This window comes from Ornithodoros turicata, unplaced genomic scaffold (genome assembly GCF_037126465.1).
Source record: "Ornithodoros turicata isolate Travis unplaced genomic scaffold, ASM3712646v1 Chromosome37, whole genome shotgun sequence".
NCBI classification, from domain to species: domain Eukaryota; kingdom Metazoa; phylum Arthropoda; class Arachnida; order Ixodida; family Argasidae; genus Ornithodoros; species Ornithodoros turicata.
The window spans coordinates 377165-403129 of record NW_026999367.1 but is presented as its reverse complement, the minus strand read 5'-3'; the positions used below and the strand labels follow the sequence as shown (position 1 = coordinate 403129).

Below are 25965 nucleotides of genomic sequence, written 5' to 3'. Positions count from 1 at the left end.
CAGATCGGGAGAGAAAAAGAAAAATTGTTTGACGAACTGGAAATTGCTGGTCTTCCGGGCTCCGCACAGCAAACGTGCCACCAGCGAATTACAGCGCTGTCAACCGAATGTGTTTCACGGGCTATGGCGCCATACACGCCCGCCATATGGCCCGCCATACACGGGCGTTTAGATTTCCAATACATGGGCCCTATTGAGATATTCACAGGTGAAGCCTGCTTTATGTTTTGTCTCGAATTCTTGCGCATGGTACGACCAGCTAACCTGCATCCACCTATTGCTTCCATTGGCACATTGGCCTCCACCATGCGCAAGGACACTAATCTAGGCGATAAACCAAGACTTGACGTGGCGTCACACTGCACACTCTCGTTTGTTTAATTATCGCGGTGCCGGTTCAGTAGGGTGGTTAGATGGATTGCAAGGGATCTAGCAGATTGGGACGTTTTACCTCCCCGATACTGCTGCCGTCCTCGGCCGTGATCGAACCCACGAGCTTGAGCTCAGCAAGCCAACACATCACCAACTGAACTAAAGACGAGGGCTGCGATCTCCTAGAACCTTCCTGTAAGCAGCTGGCGCTGTGAAAGCATACACCTGTTGAAACCAGCGGCCAGTATCTGTTACGAAGAAGCAGAAGGAAGCAGCGCGAGCTAATGCGAGGACGTGCAGAAGTTCCAACAGTCAAGTCGTCGTTCAGTCATGCATGGACCTCACCGGACGTAGTTTCTTGTGCTCACACAATCCCGCTTCACGTTGCACCTTCTGGAAGGTGAGTGTTACGTTAAGAGCTTTGTCTGCATGATGCTATATCTGTCAAGATACGCGCATCTCATGCGCGGTTTAAAGCACAGTATATAGCGTTCGCAGTTTCGGGGATGTTGGTAACTCCCAAGCTGAAGCCGAGGCGCACTTTATGCGATAATTTTCCTTTCTTCGAACTATGAGTAAACAAAAGCACACGGTTAAGGCAGGGGTATCCGTGATATAGATCGAATCTCCGAATGGGAAGACCTAACACTGTAGTAAATTTTATGCCTGTAACACCAGCACCGACACTTGTGGTAGACTGTTAATGTAATATGTGTAGCAGTGGATGCTCTGTAAGATTCATTCCATGGTATACGATATTGTCGAATGCCTTCTTATATTCAGTGTTGCGACTATAATTTCGATACATTTTCAAATACAATAGTTTTAATTTTCCGTAGGTGCGCAACATCAACCGCGGGGGTCTACAGCTGAACAGCAGCGGCGGACACTGTCGACCCCTCGTAGATGAACAGGTGGAGCTGTGTACCATATCATTGAGAAAATAAAGTAGCTTTTCTGTTCGCTCTGGACATTCCTCATTGGCCCGTAACGCGTGCGTTTTGCGAAGGTCAGGCACGCGAGTCATCTCGCGCCGTGTTATTCTTTCACCGCTGTGGTTTGAGATCACGTTATCAGTGCTGTTTTCAGGGAATATCCAGAGATTGAATGTTTTAGCCTAACGGAATTCATGTGAAGCGATTGTGTCGTGGCTACTAACTTTGCTATTCTTAGTAGAAGGCCTAACTCTGACCACGACGGAGGCAACCACTCAGGAAGTTTTCGTTGATACTACGACGGCGATTACTACGACCATGGTGCCTACTAAGACTACCCACACCACGGCGACTACGACCACAGCGCCAATTGAGACTACTACTAAGACGACTACGACCACGACGACTACGACAACAACCACGACTACAACCACCACGACAACCACTACCACGACTACCACCACTACGACAACGACAACCACGACGACTACCACCACAACGACTACTACTACCACCACCTTGAAACCACGTAAGTGGTTTATATTGTGAATCCTTGATATTGACGATTACGGTACAGAAGTGTTGTTTGCACGTTGTGAATTCTTTCTGAATTTTGTTCACTGCATCACTGCTAATCCATAATGTTCTTTCATGTCCAGCTCTGCCTCATAAGTTTCTTGCTTGTGTCAGTTCAGTCGTTCAGGCAATATTTCACCCACTGGATGATGTGTGTTACTTCATGTTCTTCACCGTCCAAGACATCAATCAACTAAAAAACAAGAATCTCGGTCTTGCGAGAAGCAAAACTGGTATCGACATACCGAGCTCGTAAGTGAAGTAGTTCTATGTCTGAAAACGAGCATGCGTCAAAATTAGTGTGCTGAGAAGCGCGTGTCCTGGTGCATTGGTGGACGTGTTGGTGGACTCTGTTTCAGAAAAGCCAACGCTAATCAGGGCAAACTTGAAAATTCCATCGCAGCGTACTGGCCAAAGATCAGAGACTTCGCTGTCCTGGACATGGAACTCCGTCCAAGCGTTTCCACTTATGTCGGTCATGTCGAAGCATTTCTAACAGTAAGCCAGGAGTTCCGTCTTACCCGTTTCTTTCGAAAAAATGTGTTGTAAAATAGGGAGGGCTGACGCCGACGCTGCACAAGGGGGATAAGGCTCCCGTGGTAGTCATCTTCATCAGATTAGAGTGTCACCTTGGAGTCGAGGGCGGATTGAGATTTAGGGGGGGGGGATCCGAACGTCCCGACACCCCTCTCTTTCTGTCGTTACATAGTTTCGATTAACCTTGACTGTGTGGCGGCATGCTATCCACGACAGGACCCACTCCCCCGCCCTCAGAAAAATCATCGATCCTGCTTGTAGTACCTATGTCTTTTCCCGGCGTGCCCTTATTGTGTCCATGACCGTGAAAACGGTTTCATCGCGGCAGTTGATTCGCGCAGGAAAGTTATCATCGAAACGTAATACATCACATGGAACATGTAATAAATATAGTCCGGTGAACTGTTGTCAGCATGTGGGCCCTATAATGTCTTTTTGGGAATATTAGGTGGCGTCAAAAGGTGCGTTCTAGTATCCGCCGCGTGATAGTCAACAATCCCTTGCTTCATTCCTTTGTTGCGGATCTCTGAAGCTGGTGCATTGGGGATTCAACAGCCATAGGATGCAATTTTATGCGCAGCGTGTCGAAGAAGCCAACATTACACAAACTTTCGTATTTCCATTCGTAAACCATTCGTATATCACTCGCTCATTTCAAACGCCAACTGAGTTGAGTGTCCTGCGCGTGCATTGTCGAACTTTCCACCAATACCAACAATGACAACGTTCTAGTGCTAGGCGTTGATGGAATTCTTTCAGGAAACGGACAGACTTATAAATATCCATATGAGAGCAGAACCAACGCCAAGGAGGAACTTTGGCTACGTGCTTCTAGGTGTCGCCATACTCCGTGGAAGCCAACAACCAAGCACCCTCATGGCTAACTTCAATCAGCTTGTACAGTGAGTAGAACATATGTGTCAGACGTGAGGGTCCGGGGTGCTGCTTATGCGAATATCTGAGCGGCAGGCTTCGAAAGAATGGAAATGTTGCGCTGATTACTCTTGTACACACTTGATGGTTCAACGAAACCGCGTTCAAGTCATACGCACCAAGACTCACATAAACATACTTTTTCTACCTGGTCGTTGTCCCGAAAGAGCCGCGGGTAAACTCAGTTGCCCGTATTCACCAAGCCACTTAAACCGTTGTTTAATGACGTCGGGTTTAAATCGATCACGTAGTCTCTCCGGCTCTGAAGCCGGTTGGCCAAAACGCACGCGCACTATACACATTGTCACGAGCTGATTGAGGGGAGGGAGAAAGTAGCTCACAATGTGCTCAATTTTGCACGCAGCATCTGCAGACTGCTAACCGTGGTATCTATATCATGACTACATGGGCTGCTTGGCACTCTACTGACGAGTTTATATGCGCCTGTGGAGGCTTTGTCCATACAAATCTGTTGACGAAAAGCACTGCTCGCAATATTCCCTGCCTCTTTTATGCCTCTGCGCGATATTTCCACCTGTACTTTTATCGAATAACCAAATCTGATATCCTAAAGGCATGCTTGCTTTTTTTAATCAAAATTTCTCCCAGTCGACATATACAGCAGCACCATGCATTAAAGCCGATAAGCATAACCAGATCTCACCAGCACAAAATTGCGCCAAGAAACATGCTCATAGCGATTTCAAAAACTTGCTTTCATAATGACACAGAACACAATAGTGCTTTCCTAGGGAGCTTGCATCTTTCTGGGTAAGCAAACCATCCTTTCAAAGGGATCTAGAGCTTCCTCCATAGTGTGGCTTTTCCAGAGTCAGACCTGAAATATTGTACCTTGTTGATGCAATGGGACGTCCAACATATAACGCCAGGTGCCCTCTAAATACTACTATTTTGGAACGTCACTCTTAACATCTCAAAGGCGAGCAAAGTGCTCGATATTTATGCCTTCACATCCTGGGCAACATGTACCATCATCCGCTATATAGCTGTAAAATGGAGGTATAACTGCTCCATGCGACCACCCCCTTCTCCCTCGCTCTTGTGACCTCCGTTTACGCGACAGATGCAACGTTTAACAGGACACACTTAACAGTAAACGAGGAACACAAAGACCTTCCACAAGTACCGGTGATCACTATAGTGTGCAGGAAGTAGTTAAATCCATTAATCAGAACCAGCAACGGCAGCACAGCAAACACTATTGTTAATGATGTATAACAGAGGCACTAGGGGCTGTATTAAAAGTACCACGCATAATCAGCGCCGATGTTGCTGGAGGTAACAGCTGTTTGTGCACGACCTCCTGTCAGCTTTGGGTCGGAAAGCGCCTTGTGTGTAGCTCCCAATGTTGACATAACTAACTTGGACGATATCGGTTCTAAATTTGCAGAGCGGATTTCAAAATTCCACTCCATACCGACTTTTATTGGCGGGGGGTTTATTACCTCATTTACTTCGCTCACGGGTCCATCACAACGTTCTTTTTCCTTAATTTGTCCAATTTCGACTTTAAAACTAGGCAACAGTATCTAGCAAAAATCATTTTGGATTGTTTCTCGAAATACTCATTCACAGCTGCTCCGCGCTAGACCGGCTCAAACTACCCCCACCCCTAGTTTACATCAGTCCTATGCAAATACATGCGAGTTAGACCATCGCTAGACCGCCGGGTTTACGACGTGTGAATAGAGAACAAAATGAGACATTTACGGCAAATATTGATTGGAGTGCAACATCCGCCTTACGAACGCTTCTCGTAGCTTTACAAGTGTACAACTTACCTATATTTCGCCGAAAAATTTATGCGAAAAAAGCCTATGCGCTGTCCAGGGGCCTCACGGCAGTCGGGTTAGAATAGCAGGGTGGTGGTTCGTGATTTGCGGACGAAGTTGTCACGCGATCAATTTAAACCAGACGTGACCAAACGTCACAAAACCAGTGGCTAAGTGGGACTGCTGAATTCGGGCATGTGAATTCATTCTTCCCGGAGAATAAACCGTATCGTCAGGCGCCAGACAATGATGGATAGCGTGGCAAAACCAATCTGAAATGCCATCTCCACCACCACACACTAACAGTCGCAACTTCGCCCCAATTTTCAGCTACCAATCATTTTTACTGTGTCGTCCACGTTCGTATTGTGCGTGTGTGGACGGTATGGACAAACATTACTGTTCGGTTGCTGGTATGGAATAGGCTCCCTAGTACGCCGAAATCAATGTCTCGTAAGTCTTGTGTCAGTGTCTACTAGCTAGAGAATATGCCGTATGGGCTTCTGGCTGCTTCTCATGATAGCAGTTTCTCTTTACAGGGGAATTAAGCCAGACGCACTAGTGTACCGAACAACTCTCAATCGCAATATAACGGACCCAAACGTATGCTGGACTACAGGACCGTCACCCTGGCAGGGACCTGGCATGCCGTCTATGCAGTCGTCATTCGTAAGCAACGTTTTTGTCTAATGTTCGGAAACGGAACAATCCGTCGCATCGGTACTATTGTACGATGGAGACAATGTCACTCATGTCAAAATGACATGGGTCCGGTTTCACCAACGCTGGTTAACTTCGAACTAAGGTCAGGGGGAGCTAAACCTTGAAATTAGCACTTTAATTCTTTTTAGCAACGTTAGTCGGAGATGTGCTGAATGTCTTAGTGACAATAAGTACTCTTGGTGAAGTAGAGTTCAGGGTTACAATCAAGTTCAGGGACTGCTGATCTCGGTTCAAATGTTAATCTGTGTTGGTGAAACTGGGCTATAGTAAAATATACAGTGGCAGGCCCAGACCGGGGAACGCTGGCAGGGTGACCGACCTTGTACGGGAGAACATTTATAGATGTCTTTATTCTGAGCAATTGTGTCGTCTACTTGATAGATAAATGCACGTGGGAAACTTTCACAGGAAATTGAAACGATTCCGCAGTCAATTGACTGAGACTCTGTTATTGCCGCAAAACAACTGTTTCTATGAATGGAGTATGCAGCCGTGCAAAGCTGGACAGAACAGTTGTGACTAGCAGGTTAGTACGCGTCGTGGGCCGACTTCAGAGGTAACTGCGAACATGCGTCTGTGAGGTCTGTAGGAAAACGGGAGAGCACATCCGGCAGAAGAATTCTTTCCCACCACCTCAAACATACGAACGGATGTTTTTGTCCAATCAGCCATGCCATTTGGTCTTTCGGCAAAGATCGAGGCGCGTTTCCAACTCTATAGATGGCGTCGATAAGATGCCTGGCTACGCACGCGCGCTAGATCTTTCCCAACTGTGGTTCTGCGATTCAGCATACGGCAGAAGAAGCTCAAAAGTCACGAGTTTTCCTGAACGAGGTGTTCATACGCTGTAAGTTGAGCAAGATGTGCGCTCACCGGATGCATATAAGAGTGGATGTTCAAGCTACCTCACCTTTGGAGTCATCACTGTTCTTGCAGGTTGACTCGCTGGCATTCAGGCATGTGACTGGGTTCCAACCACTGCCTTTGAAATCAACGGAATTGCTCTCCTTCAGCGCTGCGGCCATAATAACGACTTACAAAGACAAGGATTATAGGAGACCACCCATTTCTCCATGCCAGAGTGTCACCCAGGGCAATCCAAAAGAACTGGTAAGCCGACATTGACTGTCATGGTTCGGACACGGAACGTTATAGGAGTAAGGAAAAAGGACCGAGAGACAAAGTGCAAGAACGACACAAAGAATCCACACTTCGGTTGTGTCGTTCTGGTTCCGTGTCACTCCATCAATACAACATCAATGCATCAATACTAGATGCAGCATTGTTCTATGAGCAAAGGCGGAGCACCCACGTCTGTCGGAAAAAGCAGTCTGGGAACAGACAGCGTATGACACACTCCACTCTGATTCCCTGCCGCTGGCACAGCGGTCTGTTGGACCAAGGCGTGGATCAAGGGAGGGGGAAAGTTCTGACCCACACATCTGTCTTTTTTTGCAATTGACCTTAGTGTAGTAGTATGCTGTCCAAGGCAGGTCCCCCCCTCAAAAAAAAAAAAAAAACTAAAACGCGTTTGTGCTCGTTATTATTACAAAGAGCAATAAGATGCGGGAGCCGGAATCAATACCACCGCCTGTTCACACCATCAATTCCCGGCCGCTTACTTGGTCAGGTTACGGTTACATAGGCACAGTGAACTATGTAAGTACCCACGGAAATAAACAGCGGCAACATAAACACGAACAACCGACCAGATGAACCTCATGCAGAAGATATATGATGTGGATAGAAATACTTGTAAGGTGGCAAAATACCGAAATGTACGTTATGGTAAGGGAAAATATGCGTAGTGGAGTACGATAAACGCCTCTCGGTTTTGAGCGACCGATGTAGTGCGTTCGACAGTTTAATCCCGTAACATCTCAGTAACCCGGTCCCGTATGCGTTGCAATTAAATTAAAATCAACACTAATGCTATTCCTGCACATGTGTTCATCTACAGCTTGTACGCGCTAAAGAAAAAGGTAGAATATTCTACCCAAAGTGGTAGAACGACAGTATTTCTACCATTTCTGGCCAATCCACGTGCGCCATCTCCTCCTCGGGTATCTACGCGGCGCCGGCCCTTGCCCTTGCTCCTCTCTCTCACATTTGGTCTGAGAAAAAAAAACGTAGAATTTTCTACCCAAGCTGGTAGATCGACAGTTTCTACTCTGCAGTTATACCCAAAAGGTAAGATTTGAGTAGAAATGTGGTTGCAGTACAGCCCTACCGAGATGGGTAGAAAATTCAACATTGTTTTCCTTAGAGTGTAGTAATTCATTCTTTTTTGTGCAAACTGCACCTTTCTCGGGATCAATCAGGCGGTCAGACACGGCAGATTTTGGTGACGGCTACCGGGTTGCAGCGTACTATGCGGTGATGTCAAGTTCTGAAAGTGTCATTCGGGTGCTGTCGTCGGTGTCCTTGCGTTTGTTTGGGTGATGTACCGCTGTTATCGCGAGTTTCATTGTGAAACCCTTCGTTTCTCGTTGACTAGGATGTTTCAATCAAATTGGATTGCGCTGCTTCTGGTACAAATATTCCCTAAAACCATACTAAGTAAAGACCTAGGAAGATATGGTCCATGTATCGGACTGGGAAGGGGTCTTATCTGCTTGAATGAAACAGTTCTTTTCTGAACCGCGACCAATCAGTCCGTTCCGTCCACCCACACGTCGACTAGGTTTACTAAACGATTGTGGAAGACGACTGATCAGACCAGGGCGATAGGCAGAACTGACTGTTTATTCCAGAGCGCGAGGGGAAACCGCGCTTGGTGTCGCGCGGATATGGCCGCTACAGCCCCCCCCCCCCCAGAAACGGGAAGGTCGCTCAAGGATACCCGTTTGGGGGGTTTGGGAGGTAGGTCTAGTTGACAGGTGGGGGTGGAGCCTGAAGCGGTAAGGAAGGGAGGCTGAGTGTCGGATTCGGTGAAGGCGGGTTTGAGCCGATCGATGGACACCGTTTCCCGACGACCACCGTAGTCGATGATAAAGTATTTGGGATGGCGTTCGATCACGTGGTGTGGACCAGAGTAGGGGGGCTGTAGAGACCGTCGGAGGGCGTCAGTCCGGAGGAAAACTTGAGATGATGATCGGAGGTGGGGTGAAACGAAGGTCCGATGGGTACTAGGAACTCGAGGGGCAGTTGGTCGAACTCGGGAGAAGTGGTCGCGAAGGCGTGCGACACGGTCCGTTGCTGTCAACTGTAGGTTGTCAAGCGGCTGGGGGTCGAAGAACTCGCCTGGAAGGTGAAGAGAGGCCCCATAGACGAGGTCCGCTGGTGTACATTTCAGATTCTTTCCAAGCACTGCGAATGTCCAGCAGTATCAGGGGAAGATATTCGCTCCATTTTGGGCTGTCGTCGTAGGACATTGTGGCGGCTTTGAGGTGGCGATGAAAACGTTCAACAATGCCGTTAGCGCACGGGTGACAGGCTGTGGTGCGACATCGGGTGGTACCAAGAAGCCGAGTGAGGGCAGAAAAGAGTCGTGATTCGAACTGACTTCCCCTGTCGGTGATTAACTGAGATGGGACTCCGAAACGGGAGATCCAAGTTGAGATGAATGCTTGCGCGACGGTCTCGGCTGTAGAATCGTGCATCGGGGCCGCCTCCGGCCATCGGGTGAAACGGTCGATGTACGTCAGGAGGTAGGGGACCGACGATGTCTATGTGGACATGGGCGAACCTTGTCAGGCCTGCGTCAGACAAGGAGGAGGTCGAGAGGGGACACGCGGTGTGCCTGTGAACCTTTGCCCGCTGACATGCAAGGCAGGATCGCGTCCAGGTGCGAATGTCGGTGTTCATCGATGGCCAAACGTAATGGGTGGCTGCCAAACGTTGCGTGGCTTTGACTCCAGGATGAGAAAGGCCATGAAGCGATGAGAAGATGGACCGCCTGAACGGTTTTGGTACAAATGGTCGGGGCGAACCGGTTGCCGTGTCACAAAAGATAGGCTGCTGGATACCCGAAAAGGAGATAGGCTGTAGGCGGAGGGACGAATTGCCGGATCGGATGTGCCTAAGTTCAGGTCCAGCTCTTGCTGCCTGGCAAGATCGCCGACATTCATGGGGGTGTCATGGAGGGAAGAGATCCTACTGAGAGCGTCGACGGGGAACTCAGCTATGAAGGCGAGGTGTCTGATTTCGCGTGGGGAATAGCGGGAGCTTCCAGACTGATACGCGTAGACCAGCGGCTTATGGTCTGTGAAGATGACGAATGACTTGGCTTCGAGGTAGCAGCGGAAATGTTTAACCACAGTGAAAGCGGCGAGAAGTTCGCGACCAAAGGTGCTATATTTCTCTTCCGCAGCAGATAGTTTCTCCGAGAAAAAGGCCAGCGGCTTCCAGTGGCCGCCAATACGCTGCTGTAGCACCGCCCCCGTGGCTTGGTTGGATGCGTCCACCATGATGGATGTAGGAGCTGCACTTACTGGGTGCCTTAAGGAGGCTGCTGAAGCGAGGGCTTCCTTTGCTTGGAGGGAGGACTGCAGGGCTTGTGGAGGCCACGTGAGTCTAGCGGAGTTGGGCGCATGTGCCTTTAGGAGTTCTTCTAGCGGTCGCAGAATAGCAGTACAGTGGGGGACGAAACGACGATAGAAGTTAACCATGCCAAGGAACCGGCGGAGCTGGCGGATGGTTGTGGGCAAGGAAAAATCCTGGACTTGCTTGGCCTTGCATTCCAGGGGAGAAATTCCGTGCGCGTTGACCTTATGGCCCAGAAACTCCAGCTCAGGCACGCCGAACTCGCACTTATCGACATTGGTGAGCAATCCATGGTCAGATAGACGTCGGAATATAACGTCAGATGTGATCGGAATAAGATGCGGAGGTGCTCCGTATGTTGGTCGGGAGAAGAACTAGCAACCAGCAAATCGTCGAGGTAGGCAAATACAAAAGGAAGGCCGCGCGTGATGTTGTCGATAAACTGTTGAAAGGACTGTGCCGCATTTCGTAGGCCGAAGGGCATCCGGAGGAATTCAAAAAGCCCGAAGGGTGTTACAAACGCAGTTTTCGCGATGTCTTCCTCGGCCATGGGTATTTGATGGTATGCCTTGGTTAAATCGATTTTTGAAAACGTTGTTGCTCCTGAAAGGCCGGCGCTGAAGTCGAAGATGTTGGGAAGAGGGTAACGGTCGGGAAGTGTTGCAAAGTTTAAGGCGCGATAGTCTCCGCATGGCCTCCAGTCGCCAGTTTTTTGGGGGACCATGTGAAGAGGTGACGACCAAGTGCTGGAAGACTGTCTGACGATACCAAGCGCGAGCATATGGTCGAATTCCTGCCGCGCAATGACCAGCTTCTCGGGGCTCAGACGGCGTGCTTTGGCGAAGACCGGCTGACCCCGCGTGACGATGCGGTGCACGATAGGGTGCTTGATGGGTTTCGTCCAGTCGCAGGGGGCAGTCAAGGATGGAAACTCGGCACGAGCTCCGCAGAAGCGGTGTCCTGGGGGCAAGTAAGACCTGCCGGTGGTATGCACGTTGAAACGCCGTTCACAAAGAGGCCTGTAAGGTTGTCAAGCAACACACGCCTAGCAACATCGACCATAAGGTTATTGTGCGCCAGGAAATCGCTTCCTACGATGCAGTGCGTAGTGTCTGCCACCAGAAAGACCCAATGGAAGACACGACGTAGCCCAGGCAAGGATCGGCGGTAGTACACTGCAATGCGGGAACCATTTACTGCGGTCAAATACATGATAGGGGTACGTCGTCGATCGTGGCTAGATGTGGGGAGAACACTAACTTCAGCGCCAGTATCGACCAGGAAATTCTGGCTTCCCGACCGATTTTTGAGATAGAAGAGGCGACCGTGCCGCGTTGACTGGGGTTTCCTGGTCGCCGTTAGGAGTCCCCGGTGAAGTTTCCCTGCCAGCGGCATGGTGATTCGCAACGTCGTGCCCTGCGGCCGAAACGACGGTGCTACCAGCAGACTGGACGACGGTTGGATGACGATGGCGGTGTTGGAGAGCGTACTGTTCTGCGGGACTGTCCAGCACGGCCAGGAGAGTGGCTGTCGCGGCGCGTGGGCCTGTTGAAGGCGTCGGCGAGCCGCTTTATTCCATGAGTTCCAGGTTTTCCGAGGACGCCGATGAAGAGGTGCAGGTACTGCAGGCTTCGGGTGAGGGTTGCGGGTGGGGGCTGTTCACCGCAGAGAGAGTGCGCGCAGAAGCTTGCCCGGATGCAATTTCCGTTACTTTGTCGGCGCGTGCTGCGAGGGACGGAAGGTCGCTGTCGTCCGAAGCGGATAAGACCAGCTGTACGGACGGAGGCAGTCGAGAAAGAAAAAGCTCGCGAAGGAGCTTGGGGTCGAAGGTGGAGCTTCCGATCAAATGCTGCATGTGACGCAAAACTTGGGAGGGTTTGCGGTCGCCAAGAGGCTCGTTCAGCACTAATTCTTGTAAGCGCTGGCGGTCAGAGGGAGAGGTTCGCTCGACGACGGCAATCTTCAAGGCGTCGTACGAAGCGTCAGCGGGAGGACAGTTGACGATGTCTGCCACCTCGATGAGAATGTCTTCGGGGAGGGCGGACAAGGCATGGTGAAATTTCGTTACTTGTGATGTGCGCCAAGGTGAACTGTGACTCTGCTTCTCGAAACCATATGTCAGGGCGTGAACGGGTAAAAGGCGGCAGTCGTACGGCGAAAGAGGATACCAGGGGCTGCGTATCGTTGCCATCCATGATCACGTTCGGGTCACCAGTGTGGAAGACGACTGATCAGACCAGGGCGATAGGCAGAACTAACTGTTTATTCTAGAGCGCGAGGGGAAACCGCGCTTGGTGTCGCGCGGATATGGCCGCTACACGATCAAATCCTCATAAATTAAATTAAATCAAGTATGCGTTCAACATAATGCAATGCTGAACGCAAGCGGTGCGAATGTGACTACACCGTATATAGATACCGTAACGCACTGCCCGGTTGCATCGAGGCTGGGTGAAAAGTGTTAGCTGGTGAAGATGCCAGATTGCTTTGTTTTGACCAAGGAAAACGCCTGCGTGGCTTCTGGCAATAAAAGAGAAAGAAAATGGCAAGGCAATGACTAGGCGACCTCCCCATTACTATATTGCAGCGAAAACTGGAAACAGACGAGACAATCGTCTGGGCTGCTCTCCCGTTAGCGTGCCCTACTTCACGTCCTGAGGTCCTAAGCTGCAGAGGGAGCCGAACATTGCCGTATCGTTCCCATCAAATAATTGTAGTGATTTTTTATGTAAGGGTTGTCTGCATGTAGTACGGCGACATGTTGCACGTGCCACAGTGCGGGATAGCGGGTGATTTCTACCAGCTGAAGTTCTTCTGACGTGCGTCGTAAAACACTGACAAACGGTGCTGAATTCAATGTTTACCTCTCCCACATTGCTACAGTCCTCGGTCGAGCTTCAACCGGCGATATTGAGCTCAGCAAGTGCACACGTTACCGATTGAGCTACCGAGGAGGGCTATCTTTCTCGTCCACACGGTACCGGATGGGATAGTCTTTTTAAGTGTGACGTGAAAGGCGTTTTCACCGTCACAATCCTGTTTCAGACACCAGGGGCTATGTTCTCATAGATGCGGCAGGGAAATTTAGTTCGGGAAATGTTGGTAGATGGGTTCGAAAGCGATTTCAATACTGTATACTGAATGATAATGTGTGCCATTCGATCTATTGCATTAGTTTTGTAGTAATGCTGGCTCTTACCTTGAGTCCTCATTTTCAGCTCTGCGAAAATGGACTATATTATAGGATAGTAACCGAACATCTGGAGCACCTTGAAACCGACGCCACTCGATGGGACCAATGGGGGCGTACGTTTGACACCACTATCACGGTAGCGTACGACTCGGGTTGCACTATGTCGAGAAAGGTATGTATACCATTTTGAAGGCCCTGTATCTGAGTAGCTTCACCACAGCCAATGCCGTAGCCGTAGTAGCCAATGAGTAAAGTGTACATTTTATATTCCCCGAGTCGGTCGTACACTCTTACCTTTTACATTTCTGGTGCTATACAGAAAGAATCTGGTGGTATACAGGGTGCCCTAGCTAAACGCGAACATATTCGTAAAAAAATGTATGCATCACTTTTTCCGAGGTGCAATAAGGGTACTCCTCAGAAGGCCATTCGTAAACTCCTAAGGCAGTGTGTTAATTTACTTTCAATAGTATCTTTTTTTAATTATAAAAGCTACAAAGCTTTCCAAATGAGAACATCTGGTCCTTTCGGTCATCTGATTCCGGAGCTGTTTTCAGAAAAAGAAATCCGTTCGATAGATCGTCCGCAAAAAAATCGTGAACATTTTTATTCTTTATTGTGTTGTGTTATTTATTGCGCATCTGGGAGACTCGTCTTTCCTTCATCCCCAGTGTGAAAGAGGGAAAGACCACACAATCGCCTCTTGCATCCTGGTAGAACATTAACAAACAGAAAATGCGTCACAGGGTACATTTGTTTTTGTTTTGTTACTGCAAGTTAGAGCTCATCTTCGACGCCTGAGGACAGCACTGTGCTCATTCACCCTCTCACACTGGGCGTGGTGGAAAGACGTGTCTCCGAAGATGCACAATGAATAAAGCAAAAATCGTTTTCCTTCAGGAATTTTTTGCGGGCGATCATCGAACAATTTTTTTTAACTGCTCCGGTATCATGTGACCGAAGGGACCAGATGCTCTAATTCGGACAACTTTGTAGCTTTGTTTTGCTTTCGAGTTTGCTAATGCCCTCCTAAGGAGTGCCCGTCAGGATATACTATACTGCAATTGATTTGATCTCGGAAAGAGTGATATTTTGTTGTAAATATGGTAGCTGCGGCACCCTGTATTTAGTGTGTATCACAAGCCTCTGTGGCGCAAGCTTCAAGCGATACTTTCTAATGGTGCATTCTACAGAAGCGCCGTGTCAAGTGGCGTATTTCACAAAACGCAACATCCCAGGGGTGTGCTCCACAGCGGTGTTTGTTAGCTTTCTGCGTGACACATTCATTCATTCATTCATTTGCAGACACTCTATGAAGGGCGCACACAATTTTCTGTGCTCTTCGTGCGACAGCCGCGCCGCCCTTGCGTGTCGCTATCTCGGCAATATATCCGGATAGGCCTGACTACTTAAAGAGATCGATCGATGAGTGGATCGATGAAAGAGGTTAGCCTATGGGTAACGCAGACGGGCCTGCAGACAGGTGGCCACGAAGGACTCTGCTCGCTGTCGCTGCGCGCGCCCTCGTGGCCCCATGTGCAGAGAGCACCGCAGATAATCCGGGAGTACCTGCGAAATTGGAGCAGTACGCTGAAAATTCGAGAGAAAGGAAAATGTGCGCGTGCTGTTGCATCATGCTGCGCACTTATCATAATGTTGATAATCTGCTAACAACGAACGAGCGTGAAGTTGTGTAGGGGTAACACTCAGCAGTTGGCAGTAACGTTTTCGCTTTTAATGTATGGTAAAGGTAGCGCCTCAAAGTACACGAAGAAAATGTCACTGGACGATTCTCCTATTTTGGCACGTTACAAGAAGGGTGCGAAATTTTCGCTACACGATTATGAGTTAGGCTTGGATTCCATTATACACTCTGTTCCACGCCGTTTGTAGCGAATGAATAGAATTTGTGTGCGCACGTACACGTCCTTGGAATTCTTTTCGTGGAATAAGCTTAGCGGCAGTGACACGCTGAGATTTAATACAATATATCAATTCAAGTGGAAAAGTTAAATATTTATTTTATTTATTTATTTATTTACACTACCCTACTGCTCCACCTAAGTGGCATTGTGTAGGGGAGAGGAGATAACCTTATAACAACACAATCACAAAAGTTCAATTACTCTAACACGTACATGCAAACTTTTCACAAAAAATAAAAAAAATAAAAAAATCGTGGTATTTGCTCTGTACGTCACGTAATTTCTTCTTGTCCCTGTTCTTCCTGTTCTTCTTGTCCTTCCCGCTGAGATTAGCTTCTAGCTGCGGCATTTATGGAAAACATGGCGATACATGCTATTATATTCAGAGTGTTTGAAGTTGTCGAGAATTAATACCTAAAAAGGTGTGTGACTACCACCAGCAACATACACCAGCAACTTTATTTTTAAGGTGAGCAATGGAGAGTTTCACTAGACATTCTAACATGTTATTATGCGTTCAAAGATGTTGTTATGCGTTTGTATTCGAAATGTTACGTTGCAAAACATCACGCAAAAAGCATCAAATGTCGAAAGCAACCGAAAACGAAGTGAAACTGCGCGAGAATGCCGCTATAGGCCTTCCACCGGCCCAGTTCCTTTCGCGCTGTCGCATACAGTCTGGATCGGCCAGCAATCCGGGTCGGCGAAATCCCGCTGGGCACGCCCTGCCGTCCGCACTTCACGTTCGTGATCTTGGTTTTTTACGTTTGCAGCCGTCTGGTGGAAGCTTTGCATAATGCCCCCTGCAGTTTCAAATTAAAAGAAAACACTGGTCCAGGATGTCTACTTGAAAGAAATTTACATTAATACAAATGCGATTTCGTTTGTTTCGGCGTTTGTCTGTTTTCTTAGTGCAGGCCACTGTCATCGCTGCAATCTTGCCAACCCGGAAGCGGCAGGGCGAGTAGCGAGAAGGCGAGAACGAAAGCGAGCAACTGCGCCTGCGCAAACCCTTCTTGAATCTTGGAGTGCGTACTCATGTTCGCGAATGGGGGATAAGTGTCTGCGTTGTTGACTCAATCGCCGAGACTCGCTTTGTGCACACCAGGGGGAGATCACAATCGCTGCCTAATCATGAATGCGCGCGATGTGGATCCTGCATCAGTGCGTTTTGGGTATTAGTCGACGAGGTGCAAAGTTCTGCCTTCCACAGGAAGACACGTGAGTCCAAGCAGAAGAGCATCTCGCAGCCCCACAAAAATCGTTCCGCGCGCAGCGAGCGTCAGCGCATACATGTAAACAATGTAACCTCACCGAGTGCCATTTCCGCGACCAAGCGCTCCCATGGATTGGATAGGCCGGTAAGCACTCCAGTCCTTCTAGCTCACCATAGTTGCCCGCCAGCCGCGTAGCGTCGTCGTCTTCGCAGCGACTTCGAAATTTCACTCGCGCGCTATCCGTAAACCTGGTTTCATCACTGACCTGTGCCTCGACGACATTTCTTGGACGATCCCAACCTTCGAATGACCGCACTGCCACCGTCGTAGTTTTGTTGAATTGTGTCCACTAGACTAAATCTCTGCCCCGGTCTATCATTTCCCTCGAAAGAGGAGATTTCGGGAAACATTTCACGGGAGAACAAGCTTTGGAATTTCATGTCGACGACTCCATTGGAGTTCCTGTGTGTTCTTCTACGATATACCCATATGTGTCTCTTTGTGTTCCTATATTTGACATAGTACACCACAAACTAGAAGGTTCAAAATACCAAAAAAACATGCTGGAAAGTCAAAACTGTGATAGGATAGTCTCTCAAAATTTGTTCCTGGGAAGTCAAGCGAAGCAAAAAATGCAGGTGCTCTACCTCTGGACATACAGTGCAATTCTGCAGTACAGTTCTGCAATAGTGCAAGTTGCACTTGAGCAGTATAGCTAGTATACCTACAGTCCACAACCCTTCAACTGGTGCACTATAAGATTGTTCTGATTGCTTCAGGCCATATCTCCCTTCTATTCAAACTATTCGTTCGTTCAGAATTACAGGCACTAATATGGAAAGTGGGTGTCCGTGAATGATTGATAAATAGAGAGCTTGTAGTTGTTGTAGTGGTGTGGTGGCAAGACGAGGGAAAAGGGTTGTTGAAGGGAAAAGTTGTGTGTGTGTGTGTCCCTTGTCCCTCGTCTCGGGGTTTCGTTTACATGAAAGGATGTCGGTTTGCGAAGATTCCGGATATAAAATGTGGACGCGGAATCGTTCCGACTCTGAAAGATTAGATACTGTACTGTACAGTACTGCACAGCTATTAATCCGGAGACATTTTTGAGGGAATGAGTGAGTTTATACAAATTACGAGGAAGCGTTATAACCTGCTGACAACGTACTTTTTTTCTCGACAGATGTGTCTGTCTTTCAATACATATGGCTTCACGGGCGGCTACGTCATCTTCGACGTCCATTTCCACTACTTGTGTTCAGCACCGCCAGCATTCATAGATTCCAAGGGTGACTTTGGCGTTGTGAAGTGGGCAAAAGTTAATATGAATAAGAACTACGCGGGGATAAACTGCAGCGACTCGTGCTGATAAGCTCATGGGTGAAGAATGTGATTTACCATTTGGATGCGGAGTATTGTTTACATGGCCGTGAAGCAATCTGATGTGATATGATGCAATATATGATGTTCCATCCACGACTCCTGCCCGCAGTCACCCAGCGTAGGGGCTGTGTTATGCTGCCTCGCGTGATGACTGAGCCAAAGTCTTAAGCGACAGCTGGAAAGCCGAAGTCCATAAGTATGGACTCTAATATAAAGCTATGAGAAGTGTCGCCTTTGCATTTGCGTTATGAGTACGGCCAGGCGGATATCCTCTCGTAGACAGTACGTGTATTGCAGTACCCTAGAGCAAATGCCGTTCTATCCTAAAAATCGTGAATCCTAAGTTTGCTATGGAAATGAATGAGCCAGGAAATGAATCGACCATGATAGGTTTTTACTTTATATCCTGTTCGGGTTAAAACGTCCAAAATTAAGCCGAATATAGAATCCCGTATTGCATGCGATTCGCTTCGGTATTCAAAAGAAGTCGAAAATTCGCATATATGCAATACTGCGAACGACTCAAATCATAAACAATGTCACATAGAATGAGAATGGATGTCAAGCATGCCATGCCCAAAGCGGAGTGGGGGAGTAACGACATTTTATAGTCGACGATCGATATAGTAGACGATCAATCGGTCGATATAGTAGACGATCAATCGGTCGACACTTCCGCAAACGGAGGATCCTCCTTTCTGCCCTTTCAGACGAAGAGATTTTCTCCTGGCCGATAGAGTGAGCTTATTTACTCTATACAGGGTGCTTCACGAAAATCCCCAGGCTGGATAATTCGAAGAAATGTTTTTTTTGTAAAGATCCTCGGGGCATCGTCTATGAACTGAGTAGTGAGCGGGTCATAAGCATACGCTCATCAATTAAACAAACATCCTAACTTTAAATTTCACTTCGCACGCTTACGGAACCTCTGGTCTACGTATCGGCAAATATGGCAACAAAAGAGACGCTTCGACACTATTCATTTTTTTTATTAATTAATTTTGTTTCGGTTTACATATTTCTTGCGTGGAACAGCGCACCAATGTGCTCTTTGGATCAGCTATCCGGCTGTCAATATGTTCATCCGCCTGTTTGACACACCGGGGTGACAAAAGATAAGGAACAGCCGCAAGCCAGCAGGAGATGCTTTGGTATTCCTTCTCCTCCTCTACACTCTTGAAAATGAACTCCACCACATAGCACAAGCACAGAGAGTGTAGCGACAAGAACGAAGAAGCGCGGCGCAAGCTCTGAGCTCCGTGCTGACCGCCAGTTCAGTTTTGGTTCCATCAGCAAAAACGCGTCACGCCTGTTGCCTCCTGCTTCCACAGTGCTGACCCGAAGGTGATCAGCTATGGACAACGCCCCGCCTGTTCCAGCGGCTGTGGAGGACCAGCCCCCGCTTGCGCAAGGGGCTACGCAGAACGCCTCCTCCGCCCCCTTAGTATCTCACTTCGGTATTAAGCTGCCTCCGTTCATACGGTCCTGAACTGACCTCTGGTTCAGTCAAGCGGCAGGTCAGTTTGCGTTGGGCCGCATCACGACGTCGACAAGGAAATTCCATCATGTAATGTCTGTTCTACCCGAAGACGTGCTTGTCGACGTCACGGACATCCTGACTTCCCCTCCGGTTGAAGACCCTTACTCAGCACTTTAAAGCGCGGTCATTGCAAAGTCATCGCCCTCAGACCGCCAGTGCCTACACGAGGTGATGTCAACCGAGCCGTTGGGCGACAGAAAACCCACGCACCTTCTAAGCCGACTCCGGCACATCCTCAGAGGTACTGGGGCCACCCCACCCCTCGACGACAGGATGCTCCGAGAAATCTTCATGTCAAAGCTTCCTCCGTCTGGCCAGATCCCCTGTCAACCTCCGATCACGCCACTCTGGACGCTCTCGCACAACGAGCGGACAGGCTCATGGAGCTGCCCAGAGACAATGATGCCATTCCCTGTATTGCTGCTTCCCAATCGAGTACGCAAAACTCTGACCCTGGAAGCACGTTACCCGCAGCTGTCTCGGTAACTGATCAGGCGGAGCTTGCCTCTCTGCGCCAGCAAATACGTCGTCTTGCCGATGTCATGGAAGACGTCCGTTCCGGCGAATCCCATCCCCGCCGCAGTCTATCCCCCCGCCGTTTCGCCGTCTCCCCGCCTGTCCGGCCGTCGTGACTCTCTAACCGCCAGGGATTCGAGGCTCCTGATACTTGTCCCTCGCCTTCCCTCTGCTGGTACCATACCCGTTTCGGGCGACGTGCCAGACGCTCCCAGTCGAAAAAAACGAGAGAAAAATATGGCAAACAACAAGGCTGTCGTATATTGGGACCTTGTCGTCCGTCGTAGATTCCTGTCGTGTGCAGTTGTGTCGTAGATGTCTGTCGTGTGTCGTTCTGTTGTAGATTCCTGTCGTGTGTCGTTCTGTCGTCTGTTGTAGATGCCTTTCGTGTGTTGTTCTGTCGTCTGGTGTACTTTGTTGTGTCATATGAATCTCGTCATGTTGTATCATTCGCAAAAAAAAGTAGTTAAGCGTCATATTAGTATATCTTTCATATGCGATTCTATGCATGGAAACTAGGAAAAAGGCTACACCTTGACAGTACACAAAATTATAAAAATGTGAGGGCATTCCAATCATCTGGTACCGTTTTTGTCATGCCTGCTAGGTGCTCAAACAGGTCTTATTGGAATCTGTCAAAGTAGTTTCTAGCTAATAGAAAGCATAATTGGACTTGTAGTACATGACGCTTTAGCCCCCAGCGAACTACTTGTAAGAAACTTTTTTTTGTCGATTTCATATTTCTGAAACTCTTGATAGTTGTAACCGTGTAATTATTACCTCTGACATTTATTACTAAAAGTTGCGACAAATTATTGTCCTGTCAAATTTAGCAGAAATGACACTTGGCACACATTGGCACAAGTAATCCAGCATCTTTTTCATTTATGGCTTCAGTATTTATTGCTAGTAAGAAAACGAAAAAAAAAAGGTAGCAGTCACAAAAACAGTCATATCACCCAGCAGCACCCGTTAGAGCGCAGCAACAGTGTGAAGTAGTGCATGTATGTACCTCTAGTGCATGTACACTTAGCTTTAAAAGTTATCTCTATGTTCTCTGACAGACAAAGAATGCTAATCATATATATATTCACAAAATTTGCCCAAAAGTATTCACCCACCAGTAAGTGCAGGAAGACATCAAAACTGCATCATAAAAATCACTTGTGAATAAAGACCACATACACATTCATAAATAAACTTGAAAACAAACAAGTTGGCGCAGCTAGCATCCATACGAAAAGGTCTGCTTACCACTTTGAAAAACTTTTGAAGCGATGGCCTTTTGCAGCATACGATTAATTTGCGCCAGCGTTGCCACTTCTGTCTGCAAACGTCCCATGTCATCGAACTCTCGTTGTCTTTGTTCACTGATTTTCGCAGAATCCAGGGGCAGAAACAGTGTCTTCTTCTGCATGCCTTCGTGCAGTGCTTGTTTGCCCTGCCTTGCCTAAAAGCCGCAAAGACATGTTTCGATCAGCGAATACTGGCGTACACCGTGCGACGAACGAAATCTGTGACCTGTATTCACTTCTAATCAGCCATTAGAACACCAGAATAAATCATTTCGGGGCGCAATACAAGTGCCGGTTCTTACCTTTTTCTCTTCTGCAAGTGGTTCGTGATCCACTTTACACCTGCTTCAGCGCCGCTCATTCATCCTGCCTTGTTTCTGGAATGTTTTTACGACAAAGAAGTAAGAAAACTTATTGAAAATGATCTGTGGAAACCACCTTACCTGTCGTGTAACATGTGTCGTCTCATCGCATTCCAAAATGCCCCGAAAAAGTTGCGTTTATAAGTCCCAAACGTCGCCACACCAGCATTGGACAGCTGTTTGGCCTTATTGGGCCTTCATCAGCAATGCGTAGGTGGGCGACGTTTGAGCGAGTGGCGTCGAAAGGTCACGTGGAACGTGATGTCCTCCCGTCAGGGTGAGTGACTCACCTCTGAAAACCCAGTGCGAAGCCAGTAAAGTATTAAATGAAGAAAAATAGCATACGCTCTTTGGCTGCACGTTGAACATATGTTTATAAGTCCCAAACGTCGCCACACCAGCATTGACCAGCTGTTTCGGCCTTATTGGGCCTTCATCAGCAATGCGTAGGTGGGCGACGTTTGAGCGAGTGGCGTCGGAAAGTCACGTGGAACGTGATTTCCTCTCGTCAGGGTGAGTGACTCACCTCTGAAAACCCAGTGCGAAGCCAGTAAAGTATTAAATGAAGAAAAATAGCATACGCTCATTGGCTGCACGTTGAACATTTGTTTATAAGTCCTTCATAAGCACTGGGTTTTCAGAGGTGAGTCACTCACCCTGACGGGAGGACATCACGTTCCACGTGACCTTCCGACGCCACTCGCTCAAACGTCGCCCACCTACGCATTGCTGATGAAGGCCCAATAAGGCCGAAACAGCTGTTCAATGCTGGTGTGGCGACGTTTGGGACTTATAAACACATGTTCAACGTGCAGCCAAAGAGCGTATGCTATTTTTCTTCATTTAATACTTTACTGGCTTCGCACTGGGTTTTCAGAGGTGAGTCACTCACCCTGACGGGAGGACATCACGTTCCACGTGACCTTCAGACGCCACTCGCTCAAACGTCGCCCACCTACGCATTGCTGATGAAGGCCCAATAAGGCCGAAACAGCTGTCCAATGCTGGTGTGGCGGCGTTTGGGACTTATAAACACATGTTCAACGTGCAGCCAAAGAGCGTATGCTATTTTTCTTCATTTAATACTTTACTGGCTTCGCACTGGGTTTTCAGAGGTGAGTCACTCACCCTGACGGGAGGACATCACGTTCCACGTGACCTTCCGACGCCACTTGCTCAAACGTCGCCCACCTACGCATTGCTGATGAAGGCCCAATAAGGCCGAAACAGCTGTCCAATGCTGGTGTGGCGACGTTTGGGACTTATAAACATATGTTCAACGTGCAGCCAAAGAGCGTATGCTATTTTTCTTCACCAAAAAAGTTTCGTTTGTCGTAGTATTCTATTGCGTGGAAGTTCACAATGATATTGTGCTCGACGACGTGCTTTTCCGGTTCGTTCTCACATTGAATAAACGGGAACATAACTGCAAACTTGCCAACGAAGGGAACCGCACCGAGCGACACAAATAATAATGGCGCCGTCATGTTCAGAAACTGCCAGAAACAGAATCAGCATCAGGCCTACTACGCGCACAGGTGGCGCGCTATGTTAGCCGTCATCGGAAGCCACACGGAGAGGAAACATCCGTTACGAATTAATGTGCGCGTGAGGCGTAAAAAGGACCAGTACATTAAAATAATAACTAAATTCCTACAAACTTTCCTAGCACATAACTAATCGAATTTTGGGAAATTTCCTACGTCCATCGAGTTATTTCCAGGAAAACCACGTGTTAAGTTTTCCTTGTTTCGTTGTACTTAAAAAGTAACTGTTTAGTAAAGGAACGTTTCTTGCTCATATTTCGTTGTCTTTTTTCGCTAAATTTCTTTGTTGACTGTCTTGCAACATGACCAGAGTAAAGCGCACGAAATGCGATATCAAGTGTATCGTCGTATCGGCGACGCTGTTTTTTGTGCCGGAACTTGCTGTCTTTGTCCTTTCCTTTTTCTTCTTTTTGTGGTGTCGTCAAGCATAGATGTAGTGAACGTCATTTTGTGAGAGAGGATGCTAGTGAGCCCGAGCGCCCTCAAACCATTGTCGGCAACTCAGCTGTTAACGGCACCCAGAGCCGTGCACCGGCAAACAAATGTGACGACACACCAAGCTACCAATAAGAACAGCAATTATAACATCAATAATAATATAATAACATCAATAATAACACAACGGCTGTCACTTCGTTTTTTACTAGGTGCCGCTGTCCCATGCGGTTTACCCATAAGTACCTGTCGCCACAGCGAGATCGACTATCTGCGTGGACGGGAAATATGTCTGTCGTACGACAAAGCTGTTCGTTGTATAGCATCCGTTCCTGTCGTTATTACAGACTCTTTTGTAGTTACAACAAGTCCGCCTGTTGTCACGACAGACTGTTCTGTCGTGACGACAAACACTTTTGTCGTGTACGTCACACGACAAAAGTGCTTGTCGTAACGACAGGCGCCCCTGTCGTAACTACAGACTTGTTTTGTAGTTACGACAAAAGTTCTGTCATGAAGGACTTAACAGAGGCGATGGTGGTGGGGGGGGGGGGACACCCTATTCCATGATCTTATCGGCGTCGTCCGCCAAGTCGGCTATCGGCAGATTTGTAGCTGTTGCAAGCAGCATCTGCACGGTGGGCGGGAGTCGCTGCAGGAACATTTCTTTGAGGAGGGGTTCGTCAATGGTTGAAGCCCTGGTTCCAAGGAGATTCTGCATGTGTGGAAGGAGTTGGGATGGTCTCCTGTCGCCAAGGTCTTCAGCGGACAGCAGTTGCTGCAGACGTTTACGTTCCGAAGCGGTTGTTCTCTCAATAAGCGCGGTCTTCAGAGTGTCGTAAGGGTCGGTGGACAACGGAGCACAGAGAATGTCAGTGACTTCGTTGGCCACATCGGGAGGTAGCGCTGCGGCGACGTGAAAGTACCTGGTGGATTGGCTGGTAATACCTGCGAGGTGGAACTGGCATTCCACCTGGGAAAACCAAACCGCCGGGTTCGCGCTCCAGAATGGCGGGATCTTGACTGCTACGTGGGGGATGCTAGGTTGGACAACCTGAGGGGTGGAGATACCGGTCGCCGTGGTTGCTGGGGGCTGCGACATGGCCGCAGAAATCACGTCCGGGTCACCAGTTTGTGGATCTCCGAGCCGGAAGAAAAGAGATAACCAGCGGGGTAGAAGGTTGACCGAAGAATTATTTAATTATCGTGCCAAGAGTGGTGCGCGAGAGTAGCCGGCCAGGATTGTCGTCATCTGTCGAGTGCGCCACACATGTAAACTGTTACCTGTAGTGTGCGCTGGCTGGCATAAACGTTGTGCAATGCGCAATAAATATGCCATCGTTCCTATCAAACAGTTTTGTTGTCCTTGATTCTCCATCAGAAAACGTCAGAAACGCAGTAATAATCGCAGAGCGAGGATGCGGGCGTGCACGGGGACACCGTGACCATGGCTATCGGCTGTGCGTCGAAAAGACGCTGCGGAACAATATTGGCAGCCGATATCGGACCTTTTACACCCCGTGTTGCAAACGCATGTAAGACCAATATCGGCCCCCAAGCTCTGGACGATTGGTCGGATCGTTCGGGCGGCGGATGTGCCGCTGGCCGACAGAGGGCGCTGTGCTACTTGGGTATCGATGTCCTACTCTTGTTGGGATGATGCATCTCCTCGGTTGCTCGACGTTTATTCGTAGAGTGGTCTGGCGGAATGCTCAGTCGTATGGTGTTTCCTCTAACGCCTTTTGTAGTTATCATGCCATGTGACGAAACAGCAGATGTGTCGCTAAACATGATAGTCTCATTTAAAGCCAACTTACATGCGCATAGCATAAGTAACTTACGTTCATTGTGTCGTACTAGCACAATGAAAGCTGACGCAAAATAATTTCTTAGCTCAGTGGCTTGTCTAACAACTTCCTGCACTGTGAACAGACAGACGACACCGGCACAGGCAGTCCTATTGCCAACTGTATGATGGGACAAGCGGAAGCTTGCCCACATCGCCTTTCAAAAATAGCACTGCGCTCCCCCTAAAAACGAAGAACAGCATCAACTAAGCAGTCCCACAGAACTGCCAATACCAAACATCCCTCAGAAGCCTTCAATGGCACAGGCACCTGCACAGTTGTCTTGGCGCTTTTTCTGGCTTTCCTTCACGCGCTGCAAGGGGTGGGGTGGGGGGACCTCTTCTCTAAGTAGAC

General features: G+C 48.4%; 2 protein-coding genes across 4 annotated transcripts; one reads left to right on the top strand and one right to left on the bottom strand.

The window, feature by feature from the left end:
- Positions 1-547: 547 nt before the first annotated feature.
- LOC135373994 (eukaryotic translation initiation factor 3 subunit E-like) lies at positions 548-18092 on the top strand. 3 transcript variants are annotated; one of them, XM_064607015.1, is made up of 9 exons: positions 548-772; positions 1549-1836; positions 1967-2135; positions 2243-2381; positions 3180-3322; positions 5686-5815; positions 6806-6979; positions 13573-13719; positions 17870-18092. In XM_064607015.1, the coding sequence occupies exons 2-9, from the start codon at positions 1626-1628 to the stop codon at positions 18053-18055; spliced, it is 1299 nt and encodes a 432-aa protein (XP_064463085.1). In that variant the 5' UTR covers positions 548-772; positions 1549-1625; the 3' UTR covers positions 18056-18092. The 3 variants fall into 3 exon arrangements, with proteins under 3 accessions (XP_064463085.1, XP_064463083.1, XP_064463084.1); XM_064607013.1 differs by having other exon boundaries at positions 1212-1836; XM_064607014.1 differs by having other exon boundaries at positions 548-1286.
- A 6231-nt stretch (positions 18093-24323) lies between these two features.
- LOC135373972 (uncharacterized) lies at positions 24324-24866 on the bottom strand. The gene has a single exon (XM_064606997.1). It carries the CDS (start codon positions 24864-24866, stop codon positions 24324-24326), a length of 543 nt encoding a protein of 180 aa, XP_064463067.1.
- Between the last annotated feature and the right edge of the window lie 1099 nt (positions 24867-25965).

Excerpts from the sequence above, each read along its gene's own strand:
- LOC135373994 (XM_064607015.1), top strand. The coding sequence starts at position 1,626 with ATGGTGCCTACTAAGACTACCCACACCACGGCGACTACGACCACAGCG. Across the intron at positions 6,980-13,572 it reads AGGGCAATCCAAAAGAACTG|CTCTGCGAAAATGGACTATA; the intron begins GTAAGCCGACAT and ends CCTCATTTTCAG. Across the intron at positions 13,720-17,869 it reads GTTGCACTATGTCGAGAAAG|ATGTGTCTGTCTTTCAATAC; the intron begins GTATGTATACCA and ends TTTTCTCGACAG.
- LOC135373972 (XM_064606997.1), bottom strand. The coding sequence starts at position 24,866 with ATGTCGCAGCCCCCAGCAACCACGGCGACCGGTATCTCCACCCCTCAG.